General features: G+C 34.5%; 1 protein-coding gene across 1 annotated transcript in view; it reads right to left on the bottom strand.

Annotated features, from left to right (window-relative positions):
- Window positions 1-4,177: 4,177 nt before the first annotated feature.
- The window catches only part of GTF2A1 (general transcription factor IIA subunit 1), a 38,953-nt gene continuing 31,203 nt past the window's right edge, over window positions 4,178-11,927 (bottom strand). Inside the window, exon 9 of the mRNA XM_025295142.3 lies at window positions 4,178-8,403. Coding sequence (XP_025150927.1) covers window positions 8,296-8,403 — 108 coding nt within the window. The 3' untranslated portion in view covers window positions 4,178-8,295. The remainder of the gene's footprint in view (window positions 8,404-11,927) is intronic.

Genomic DNA, 11,927 nt, shown 5'->3' with positions numbered 1-11,927 from the left:
TTGAACAATGGGCCTCCGTTTCTCATTTTGTACTGGGTTCTATAAATTATGAAGCCATTCCTGTTAGCTAATTCTTCTCTCAATATTTAGCTTAGTTGTGCCTTCAGGGTTGGTCCTGGACCCTCTCTTTTTTACACTCTTGCTTGGGTGGATTATCTCTGTGGCTTTAAATGCTCTTCACATGCTAATAAATCCCAAAGGTATTACTCAGCTCAGGCATCCCTGCTGAGCTCCAGGCTCCGTCTCCTTATCTTGCTTTATTGGTATGTCAAGCTGGATGTCTAACAGGCACCACAAAGTTAATATACCAAACATGGGTCTTCTCAGCCCACCCCCAAGGACCTGTCCTCCCCCACGGTCACTACACTCTTCTTAGATAGCTTTCGTCAAGGGGGACGAGTAGGTACCGTTCCTGTCCTGACTTGAAGCACTTGTGTTTCTTCCCTCTGTCCACCAGAAAGTGGTACCATTTTGCACTCCCACAAGCAATCCACTGTAAGGTCCATTTATGCACACCCTGACTATGACAGAGTATTGTTTTCTGATCACTGAGCAAGTAGAAAAATGACTTAATATTTTTTGTTATTATTTGTTGTTAATATTATTGTCTTATTTTGTACTCCTTCAATTATTAAGAGAGTCAATTAAATGACATGTGCTTTTCTTCTTTGATGAACTGACTTGCTACACATATGCATTTTCCCTGATGGAGTATCTTACTCATTCTTAGAGTCCATTATATATTAAAAATATCAGCTGTCTTAATAAGAGTAAGTTAGAACAAATCTGGAATGAGGAAGGATGACAAATCAAGAGATGTCACTGTTAAAGCATGGTAGAAGCAACAGGAATGTTCTTGACAATTACAATCTAAAGATCTGAAGGGAGAGTGTTTGCAGGACTAGAGAAAAATCAGCTGCAAATGCCTCACTTAGGAACTGAACTTGTATGCTCATGTGACCAGGTGAGTCCCCCTGTGGAGTTTCACCTGTGCATGAATGTGGGGTAAGAAATGGGCTTTAGTGAGACAAATCTGCAACTCAGGGTCAGCAAGAAAAGAACAGGAAGGAGCCCACATCCTGAGAGGCAGGCCAGGGACTCTGACAGACACAGCTGAGATCCGATTAAGGAAAGCTTGCCCCTTCCCTTTGTAGGAAGGTAAAGTGTAACTTTTGTCAGAACGGTTGATGCTGGTTGGGTTTAGGGGTGACTTACAGTTGGTACCAGTGAAAAGAGAAAAAGGAAGGGAATAAGGAACAACTTGTGGATTTTGTTTTGAGCAAAACTTAGTAGGCAGTAGAGCTATTTCTTAGTATTGATTAAGACTAGGTTAGATGATATTGAGCTTCAAATCCCAGTGATGGCTGGGGAAAAAAAAACAACAAAAAACAAGAATAGCCATCAAATCCAGTAAATGTGCTGAGGAAAAGGAAGAGGGCTAGAGACACTTTTCAGGAGTCCCAAAAGACACCTAGTAATGATCGGACTGATTTAAAACAGCCGACAGCCAAGAAGATACAGTTGACAGCAAGGTTACCTGTGTGAGTCTTTAAAGCTACAATGATCAAGGCCATTTCTGGTGACCCATTTTCCAATTAATAATTTGTTGGTTCACTGTAAAGAGAGTGAAAACTTGATTAGTTGGTAACTTGCACTTCTCTGAGGGATAATTTATAATTTTGGCTAACAAGAGAAAACTAGTATATAGGCAGGCACATGTGCTATTTTTAAGGACCTGTTTTTGCAGATTTAGTTATTCCAATAAATTTTGTTTTTACTGCTTTAAAAAAAGTGATTGGGAAAACAGTAGTCACTAATTCACATTGTGTATTTGGGAGTGGGGAAATAGAAATTGGAATGAATTCTGTTTCTGTCATGTTGTGTTTGAGAAAGTAGGCTATTTCAAGAAGTGCTCAGAAGGTAACTGGTATTGTATCAACACAACAACCTTCAGAAAGCTGAAGTTCAAAGCTAAGATCCAGGCCATTCTTGGTTCAAGGACACAAAATTCATTTCCAATGTGAGGAGCACAACTATAAGTTTCTAGAACTATTTCCATTGACAAGTTCAATGCTCTCAATAATTGCTAATATTAAGTTCTCAGATCTCTTTTTTTTTAATTTAAAATTCCTTTTTTTTTTAATTTTATTTTTAAACTTTACAATATTGTATTGGTTTTGCCAAATATCTAAATGAATCCGCCACAGGTATACATGTGTTCCCCATCCTGAACCCTCCTCCCTCCTCCCTCCCCATACCATCCCTCTGGGTCGTCCCAGTGCACCATATCTCTCACTTTAATCTGCTTAAGTCTCATTATAGATGGTAGACCTCTTTCTATTAAATAGGAAGATAAGGAGAACTCACATTAGTAACCCAGCCAGTTTAAGATCTTTTCTGTGACCATCCTGCCTTACAAAGACATATGGGTACATACAGGTGTCAAGGGTACATACACCTGTCAAGGACTGTAATAAATGCAAAGTATGTATCATGTCATCTGTCATTATGTCACAACAAACCTATGAGGTAGTCTAGTTTGGTAATATGCCCAAAGTCACTGCTGTCAATCCAATCCACACTAGGATTAGAACCCAGACAATCCAACTTCACTGCTTTTAAAGATAGCAACTACCTTATTCATCTGTGGCTTATCCAATAACACTGATCACAATTCCATGCCTATGGAAGATCACAGAAGATCACAGAGTTGAATGAGTATGTTAATACATGCTCTGTGCTTGATTCCCTTTCAGCCTCAGAAAATTTACATTTCAGACAGAAACAGAAGTAACCAGTTACTTACACTGCATCTTCCTCTTTGGCTGGGAAGTAAGAGCAATGACACAAAGGCTATTTGCCTCCATAAACAGGATTGCCAACAAGCACTGGGAGAGAGGTTCATGTCAGAGTGATGTAATCATACTTTCAATGTCTTTCATTAACAGTGTTTCATTATTTTCTCCACAAATGAAATGAGCAGAACCCATTGCTATTTAGGAAAATTACATAATTTTTAAAATGTTATAACATTACTACAGTTTTAGCTTTGGGAAAAAATCCAACCTATTTTAGACATATAATTCAAGAAGGGAAAGCAAAGCTTACAGACTTCCCAGTGTGTTTCATTCTTCTTCTCCATAGCCCATCAATCACTTTTCTCCTCTCAGGCCCTTTCTGCTACAGACAGACGCACGGCTCCATTAACTCAAACCTCCCAGGCTTAATTTGTTTTGGTGTATCCAAATCTTTTACTGCCTCTCAATTCAGACCATATTCTCTTTTGCTATTCTTGACCATTTAAAAGTATTTTTCAGCTCCACGGATATTATGAAGTTAATAACTGGGATATCTGAGCGCCTACTATGGTACAAAATGCACCACTTTAGGATCTTTATGTATATTATCTCACTTAATTCTCAAAACCATACTGCTGTCATTTTATGTATGGAGAAACTGAGGCCAAAAAGGTTAAGGTCATCAATGTAGGAGCCTGAATTAAACTGCAAAAATACAAGATTTGCTGCAACAAAGAAAGTATCTTTATTATGATTGTTTTAATGGTTAAAATTTGCAAGTTTCCTAGATAAAGTAGTAACAGGATAAAAAAAAATTACAAAAAAGCAAGCTTCTTAATGATTCATTTGAAATAACTATAAATAAAAATACTTGCTGATTATTTAATACTTTCTAAAATAACACAAAATATATTCAATATGTAGTACAGGCCTTAATGATCTGATTCTCCTTTTATGCAACTATTTACAAACTCTAAAGTAAAAGAAAAATACATAGCTAAACAGTGAAATTAAAAAACAAGGTTGTTCTCAAATAATTTTATCCTAAGTAATCTATTCTTTGGAGTAGAAATACTCACTTAATACAATATGTTATTTATATCAATTTTTAGTTACACTTTGTTGGTGTGGCTTTAGCCCAATTTAAATTCCTGTGTGCCTAGAAATTACAACTATTCCTTTTAAAAGGTACTAAGAATTTATAACAGTTTATTATTCAGACTGACATCCCACCCCAATAAAAGGTATAGAATTTAATGATACCTCTTTTTGATAATGGAACTTATTAACAATGTGAAGCATTTTCCTTTCTGAACTGTATAGTTTTATTCAGTTATCTATATAACAATTTTATAAACTAGTAAGCAAAGCAAGCAGTATTACTTTTTTTAAATAACATCTTTAATTAAAGTTTTTGCAAAGGTAAAATATTAAACTTAAAATAGGTCTTAGTACATCAAAATACTAAGTTCTCTAATTGTATTCCAAGATGGTCTTTAAAACATAATATCCCGTATATCACAGAAGAGCAACCTTGATCTGCAATTGTACAGAATGAATTTTACAAACATAATAAATATATTTACGCCCTTACACATAACAGTATGTACAACAGCAGTTGACAATAGTAGCTCAGAACAGCAAAAAGAATTAACTCCTCCCCCCAAATTGTAGCCCTGAAGCATACCGGATGATTTAAGGAAACTTAACTTGAAATAGTAGTTAATAACTCAGTGTAGTTCTTCTCCTAAAAGAAAAAACAATTTTTCTTGTTCCTCAAAATAAAAATATCAAGTTCTGTGTGTTCTTCCTTAAACCATAAAAAATGACAAAAAATAGACTAAGGCAGACTTAAAAACGGGATACAAACTTCAGAATAATTTCCATAGCATAATAGATTAAAATGCAAAACTATTTAACATAAACCCATGAGGAAATATATAAAGCAACTATTTTTTAACCAATGAATTAAAAACCTGAAACAGCTGATTCAGACGGATAGGTGGGAGATAGATAGATGTATGAAATAAAATGAAAATGTACAAAGGTGGATCAATAAAATATTACATTGCACAAAAGCTCAAAGAAGTTCAAGATGAAATAATCTGAAAATACAGGAATTTTCTTAAGAGGAAGAAAAAGCTAAGATATAAAGGGAGCTCCCAAGAAAATTATGTCTGATTTCTTATACAAGGTTTATTTATTTCTGAAAAGAATGGTGACATTATTGCTATAAGATAATCAAAAATTACTCTTAGAAGGAGATAACACTTTTCATTCCTCCATAAAAGCCAGAAAAAAAGCAAACCAAATCCTTGATTTTCATATAGCAAAAGAAAATCTTTATACAAAAGCTATTATACTTTTATTTTTATGTTCTTGCAGTCTAAACCAGTCTATTAGACTATGCTCTTCAAGAACACATTTTAACCACTATACACACTGCTCAAATCTTGATGCATGCCAAAAAGAACATCATCAAGGTGGCTTTGATTTTAAGAGAGGCAACAATATAAATGTGGTGCTATGATGGCATTTAATAGAAAGAAATGTGAACATTTAAAAAAATATAAAAGCCCAATATAAAGATCCCCCTCATATAACAGACATTTTAGTCCAGAAAATAATTGCACATTAGAGTTGTTTTAGCCAAATGTGGCACTCCACAGAATTTAAATGTGCTCTCAGCCATTCAAATGGTCTGATTACCCAAATGACCATCAAAAAAAAAAAAAAGAGTACATACACTGAAAGGCACACATTTTCACACTTAAACCTAGTACTTTTGTGTAAATTTTTCTTAGCACTGTTGATTGTTTTTTAATAAAAGGTGCCATCATCTGTGCAAATCTAAACAAATCCTTTTCTGAAACCTTCACTTATTTCATAATACCAAGTCTGAACTATTTTCCTTCTTTGAATAAACGTTATCTTTACTTCAAAATTTTGAAAGTGGGAATCCTTGCATTTTCAAAGGAATGACATTTTTAATGGAACCTAATGAAATGATGTTAAATAAAATGTTAAAAGCATGATTAAGAATTCAAGTACAATAAAAGATAAGTAAGTGGCATTCTTACAGCAAGCCACTATAATAAAACTAAAACATGCTATATGACTATAAAGGAACACAATGCAGTGATATATAAGAGCACAATTTGGTATGCAGTGTTGTTTGGACCAGTTTTCAGAATTTTCACAGGTAAAAGAAAAGCGCTTGCCAAGTATGTTATAATTGATATGCAATATACACAGGTGCAAATATAAATGGTTATTTCCTGCTTCAAAACAACCCTACTAAGTCACACTGAAAGCAGTGGTTGTTCATATTTCAATGTTATAAAAACAGGCTAGTATACAATTCTATTATGAATACAATGTTTTTGTCTACATAGAGAGTCCAAAATATAAGCTGAGTATCATATAGTAATCCAAGGTTCAGTAGCGTAAGAACTACTAGATAGCCAAAGGGTTTCAATCAACACTGCAGCAATGCTAAACTTTTATAGGTAGTTCAGGTCACTGACTTCTTCACTAGGTAAATATAAACCTACTAGCAACTATACTGAAGGACAAATGAACAACAGGACTTCTGTGATTTTACTCCCTTCCCCTCTCCTCCCAGGCTCAACAAAAACAAAGCAAAACAAAAAACCTGCGTGTGCTTTGAGCATAGTGGGGTAAACAAATAAACCTCCAAAAAACTAACATAGTAAAAATTAAAACCGTATCACCAGATATGGCATCGAAATAAATCTAACTACTAGCATGCTAGAAACCACCATTTATATCAAAGTTCAGAACATAAGTTAAAGGGACCAAGGTGGTATTTTGGGAGGGAAGTAGGCAAAAGAAAAAAAAAATTAGCCTTTTCAAGAAGTTTAAAGATTTGTGCTAAAAAAAAAAAAAAACAATATAAAACAGCTCACAGTTTTTCTCTGCAACGTACTTTAAAGTGTTTCTCTGTTACTTCTGGAAACACAAAGGCAAATAAAAGGAAGACAAAAGTGGAAGACTTAAAAAAAATCAATATACAAGTTAAACACATGTGAATTTTGTCAAAATAAACCATGAAAAGAATTAGGTGTTAAGAACAAAGGTGAGGACACGTGTTCCTGCAATTCTCCCAAGCAACTCGTTCACACTGAACATAGAGCACTGCCACATTGTTCTTTAGAGCCCCTTACAGAATACAGAGCTATGCATTCTTCATATACATATTACATTTCTACTGTTTTTAATATACAAGTCAAATTTCTATGCTGTCTTCCCGATGTGCAAACTGGAGCCCATGTCTGTATTATCAGTGGCCTGGAAGGGCCAGTGCAAGAGAGGTAAGTATGTACTTAGTGGCCCACCCTCCTCTAACCCCAAAATTTCTCCCTCAAATTACAAAGTTGCATTTTAAAAAATGTGTTCAATTAGAATAAGAGTTTTAAAATTCTTTACTAGTAAACACAAGAAACTTTTAAAATTACTAAACTGTTTGATAAAAATCCAGGTCCTCACCACCTGCCCAATGCATCAATCAATGCACAGAATGTTATCTAAATGTTTGTTTAGCTTAAAGACTAAACATATATATAAGCATACACTTCAGCCCAACAGGAAAATTATCTATTCATATGTATATAATTCCAGCTAGATGGTACCTTTGTGCAACAAAACTGCATTCCTGAGGAGCCACTTGGGGTTTCTTTTTAAGGTGTGGGACTAAAAGAAACAAATACAATTCTGTTAGGAAACTGAAGTTGTCATTTTAATTCTGCTCAACTCAGACAAGACCCAAGTCTTTATAATGAGTCTGAAAACCTAATTAAAATAAACATCCACTCCTAGGTAAATTTTGTCTCCAAACTGTAATTACTGATTATACACTTCCTTTAACTTGTAAATAGATGTTTCATCAAGCAGGGAAGGAAGAGGTATATATTACTGAGGGAGAATAGCAAGTAAAAATATTTAAGACCTGTAAGAGTTCTAAACTGTTTCCTTATACAAGTGAATTAAAATTCAACACCATAATTCTTACCCTTTTGTAAAAAGCTAAACACGCAATTTTTACCAAATATAACCACGTACAATAAGCAGTTTCAGTTCAATCTATCAAAAGGGAAGTTTCTTCAGTTCATTCCAACAAGTATCTTCTGGCTGAACTCAAGTTGGAGGAAGGAATATAAACAAAGCTTTACATGCTAATCACCAGTGGCAGGTACCTGTATTTAAAATCGACAACTCGGGTTTTCTTACACAAATCCCCACCCTCCCCACCCCAACAACCCCAGGTGCTACAGTTCCATGGCTTGCCAGTTAGAAGTAGTGTCTGTGTTGTCAAGGTCTCTTTGTTCCAGTAGCTCTGCTTCTACTGCACTTTTCTGACATGCAGAAGTTAAGTTTTGGTTGGTATATGTCCCAAGTTTCAAACTGTCCACTTTAAATTTTTTTTTTTTTTAAGTTTCTTTTGTTTTATTTATAAAAGAAAATGAACCAACTCTTTTCACCATTCTGCATCTCCAATGGCTTTGGAAAATATATAATCTCTTCCATTAAGATTCATAATGCCATCCTTGAGATGAAATTTCCATTTGTTTTTACTTCTGTGTATCTAAATAAATAAGTAAAAAATGCATGAGATAAAATAAAAAGAGGAAACAAACAACAACAAAACCCATTCACACACCAAACATGTATATTATTGCAATTGCAAACTCTTTTCTTTTTTGAGATATAATTGACAAGTAACATAGCAGTTTCAGATGTACAAAGTAATGACTAGATCTCTGTGTATACTGCAAAATGATCTTCACAGTAAGCCTGTTAACATCCATCACCATGCATAGTTACAAATTTTTTTCCTGTGATGAGAACATTTAAGCTCTTTGTTAACTTTCAAATACACAGTGTCATCAACTGTAGTCATCATGCTGTACATTATATCCGCGAATACTTATAACTTGAAGTTTGTGTCTTTGACCACCTTCGCTCATTTCACCTAACCTCCAAACCCTGTCTCTGGCAATCTGTTCTCTGTACCTATAAATTCAAGGTTTTTTGTTTAGATTTTCTTTCTGCTGCAGTTGTTAATGGGATTGTTTTCTTATTTTCTCTTTCTGATAGTTCATTACTAGTGCACAGAAACCCCACAGATTTCTGTATCCTGCAACTGTACTGAATTCATTTATAGTTCTGACAGTTTGTTGGTGGAGTCTTTAGCATTTTTTTTGCAGTATCAAGTTACCTGCGAATAATGAGTCTTACTCCTTCCTTTCTTCATTTGTTTGTGTTTTATTTCCTTTTCTTGCCAAACTGCTCTGACTAGGACTTTCCATCCAGTGCTGAATAAAAATGGTGAGAGTGAACACGCCTGTCTCTTTTCTAATCTTAAAAGAAAAGCTCTGTGCTTTTCAGAGTATGTTACTTGTGGGTCTGTCATATATGACCTTTATTCAGTTGAGGTACATTACCTCCACAACAATTTTGTTGAGACTTTTTATGTTACATTTTGTCAAATGCTTTTTCAGCACCTACTGAGACCATCCCATGATTTTTGTCCTTCATGTTGTCAACATGGTATATCACACTGATTTGAAGATGGTGAGCCTTCTTTGAATCCCTGGAATAAATCCCACTTGATCATGGTATATGATCTTTTTAAAAAAATTGCTGAATTTAGTTTTCCAATATTTTGTTCAGCACTTCTGCATCTATACTCATCAGGATGATACCAGCCTATAGTTTTCTTTTCTTGTGGCACCCTAGTCTAGTTTTGGTATCAAGGTAACTAACGTTGGTCTTGTAAAATGAGTTTAAAAATGTTTTGTCTTATTCTATTTTTTCGAACCATTTGAGAAGGATTGGTATTAATTCTTCTTAAATGTTTGGTAGAATTTACCAGTGAAACCATCTGGTCCTAGACTTTTGTTTATTGGGAAGTTTTTGTTTATTGATTCAATCTCCTACTAGTAATCAGTATGTTCAGATTTTTAATTTCTTCATGATTCAGTCTTAGAAGGTTTTATGTTTCTAGGAATTTATCTACTTCTATATGGTCCAATTTGTTAAAGTATAATTATTCACAGTAGTCTCATATGATCCTTTGTATTTCTATTATCAGTTGTTAACTCTTTCATTTGATTTGAATCCTCTCTTTTCTCTTTTTGAGTCTCACTAAAGTTTTGTCAAATTTGTTTATCTCTACAAATAATCAGCTCTTAGTTTCATTGATCTTTTTTTCTATTATCTTTTTAGTCTCCATTTAGTCCCTCTGATCTTTGTTATTTCCAGCCTTCCATTAACTTTGGGCTTCTTCCTGTTCCTTTAGGTACAAAATTAGATTGTTTATTTGAGATTTTTCCTTGTTTCTTGATGTAGGCATTTCTATGTACTTCCTTCCTAGAACTTCTTTTGCTGTATTCTACATGTTTAGTATGGTGTATTTCCATTTTCATTTGTCTCCAAGTATTTTCAAGTTCAGTAGCATATTGTTTAATCTCCATCTGATTTCTATTTTCATACAACTGTGGTCAAATTGCATTTTAATAGTTTGATACAATCTCTCAAAAAAAAACCAATTAGCTAGGTGAATTTTTCAAAAATCTATAATTAATAATATTTATTTTATAGTTCTTAGTATTTGGGTTCATTAAAGTAGTTAATGTTTCTCTGCAAATTATTTTAATCTCTTCCAGGTCTGCATATACGTGTCATTTCCTATACAATTCTTTACAGGCAAATATTTAAAACAGGAATACCCTTTGTTCTCCCTGATGCTTCTAGAACACTTTTTATTTTTTGCGTTTTCTCTGTAACTCCTTTTAAGTCTATACAATTTAATTAACCAGAGGCTTTTCTTCATTCTCCTTATCTACTGACCACCAGGACATTTTTTCCTCATTATTGGTATCATGCTTACAACTACTCTCTTCTTCCTCACATACACTAACAACTTACATATTGCTGACTTTTTAAATACTGTGGCCCCCCAGTATTAGAATTCATACTAATATTAGTATTTCTCTAACTATTATTTTATCTCTAATTCTACTTTACTTGTCTTCAGGACACCTGGCAACTGTTTTCTTAAAGGCCACCAATAAGTTTCTAGTTACTACATCAATAGCCTCTTGTCATACGACGTATTACAATACTTTTTAACTGATTTCCAGGTCTTCACTCTCTCCCTTACCTTCAATCATAAGCATCACTCCCATTTCAGGCTTTCATTTTAAAAGGAGAAAATTACAGCCTGGAGAAGTTCAATGAGATGATCAATGACATATCACAATTAAGTGACAAAAGATGATTCCTTTGCCCCAGTTTATCAGGCTGTTTTCCATAATAATGCAGAAATTCTCACTATGTACAGGCATTTTCTTTTCCCACTGCTAAAACTACATGGTCTAACACCCCCATGCAAACAGTCTCCATGCGTATTCTTGGCAAATCATTGTTTAGTGTCTGCTTGAGTGTGATTAAAAGTGGAAGGTGAAGAATTGCAAATTTAGTTATCCCTTCCTGGGACAGCCCCCTTGCAAGTCTTTCATACTTTACCCCTTACTAAAAGCTGCTTACCCCAAACTTATTGATTCTAGCCATGCCTTTTGGAAAGTTAATCTAAAAAACAATGAATACTTCATATATTTGAAAACCACTCTCATGCCCTTCCTTAAGACCACTAACTTAAGCTATATATAAATTTACCATATATCTATCTTTTCTCATTTATTAAAGCAAAATAGAGTATAATAAAGTGAAACAATATTCAGAAGAGGGCCTCTTACATTAAGTGGTCTTATTTTGTTGTTTAGTCACTAAGTCGTAGCTGACTCTTTTGTGACTTCCCCTAGACTGAAGCCTGTCAGGTTCCTTTGTCCATGGGATTTTCCAGGCAAGAGTACTGGAGTGGGTTGCCATTTCCTTTTCCAGGGGATCTTCCTGACCCAGGAATCAAACCCATGTCTCTTGTGTCTCTTGTACTGGCAGGTGGATTCTTTACCACTGAGCCACCAGAGAAGTCCAAGTGGTCTTATAACTCTGGTCTAATTACACTATTTAGATTATTACACTTAACACCTTAGGATGGATGATTTGAACACCAACAGATATAAAACTAGCATGTCCCAAACCAGC

The sequence above is a fragment of the Bubalus bubalis genome, chromosome 11 (assembly GCF_019923935.1).
Source record: "Bubalus bubalis isolate 160015118507 breed Murrah chromosome 11, NDDB_SH_1, whole genome shotgun sequence".
Lineage (NCBI taxonomy): Eukaryota > Metazoa > Chordata > Mammalia > Artiodactyla > Bovidae > Bubalus > Bubalus bubalis.
This window is presented reverse-complemented; position numbering and strand designations above follow the sequence as displayed.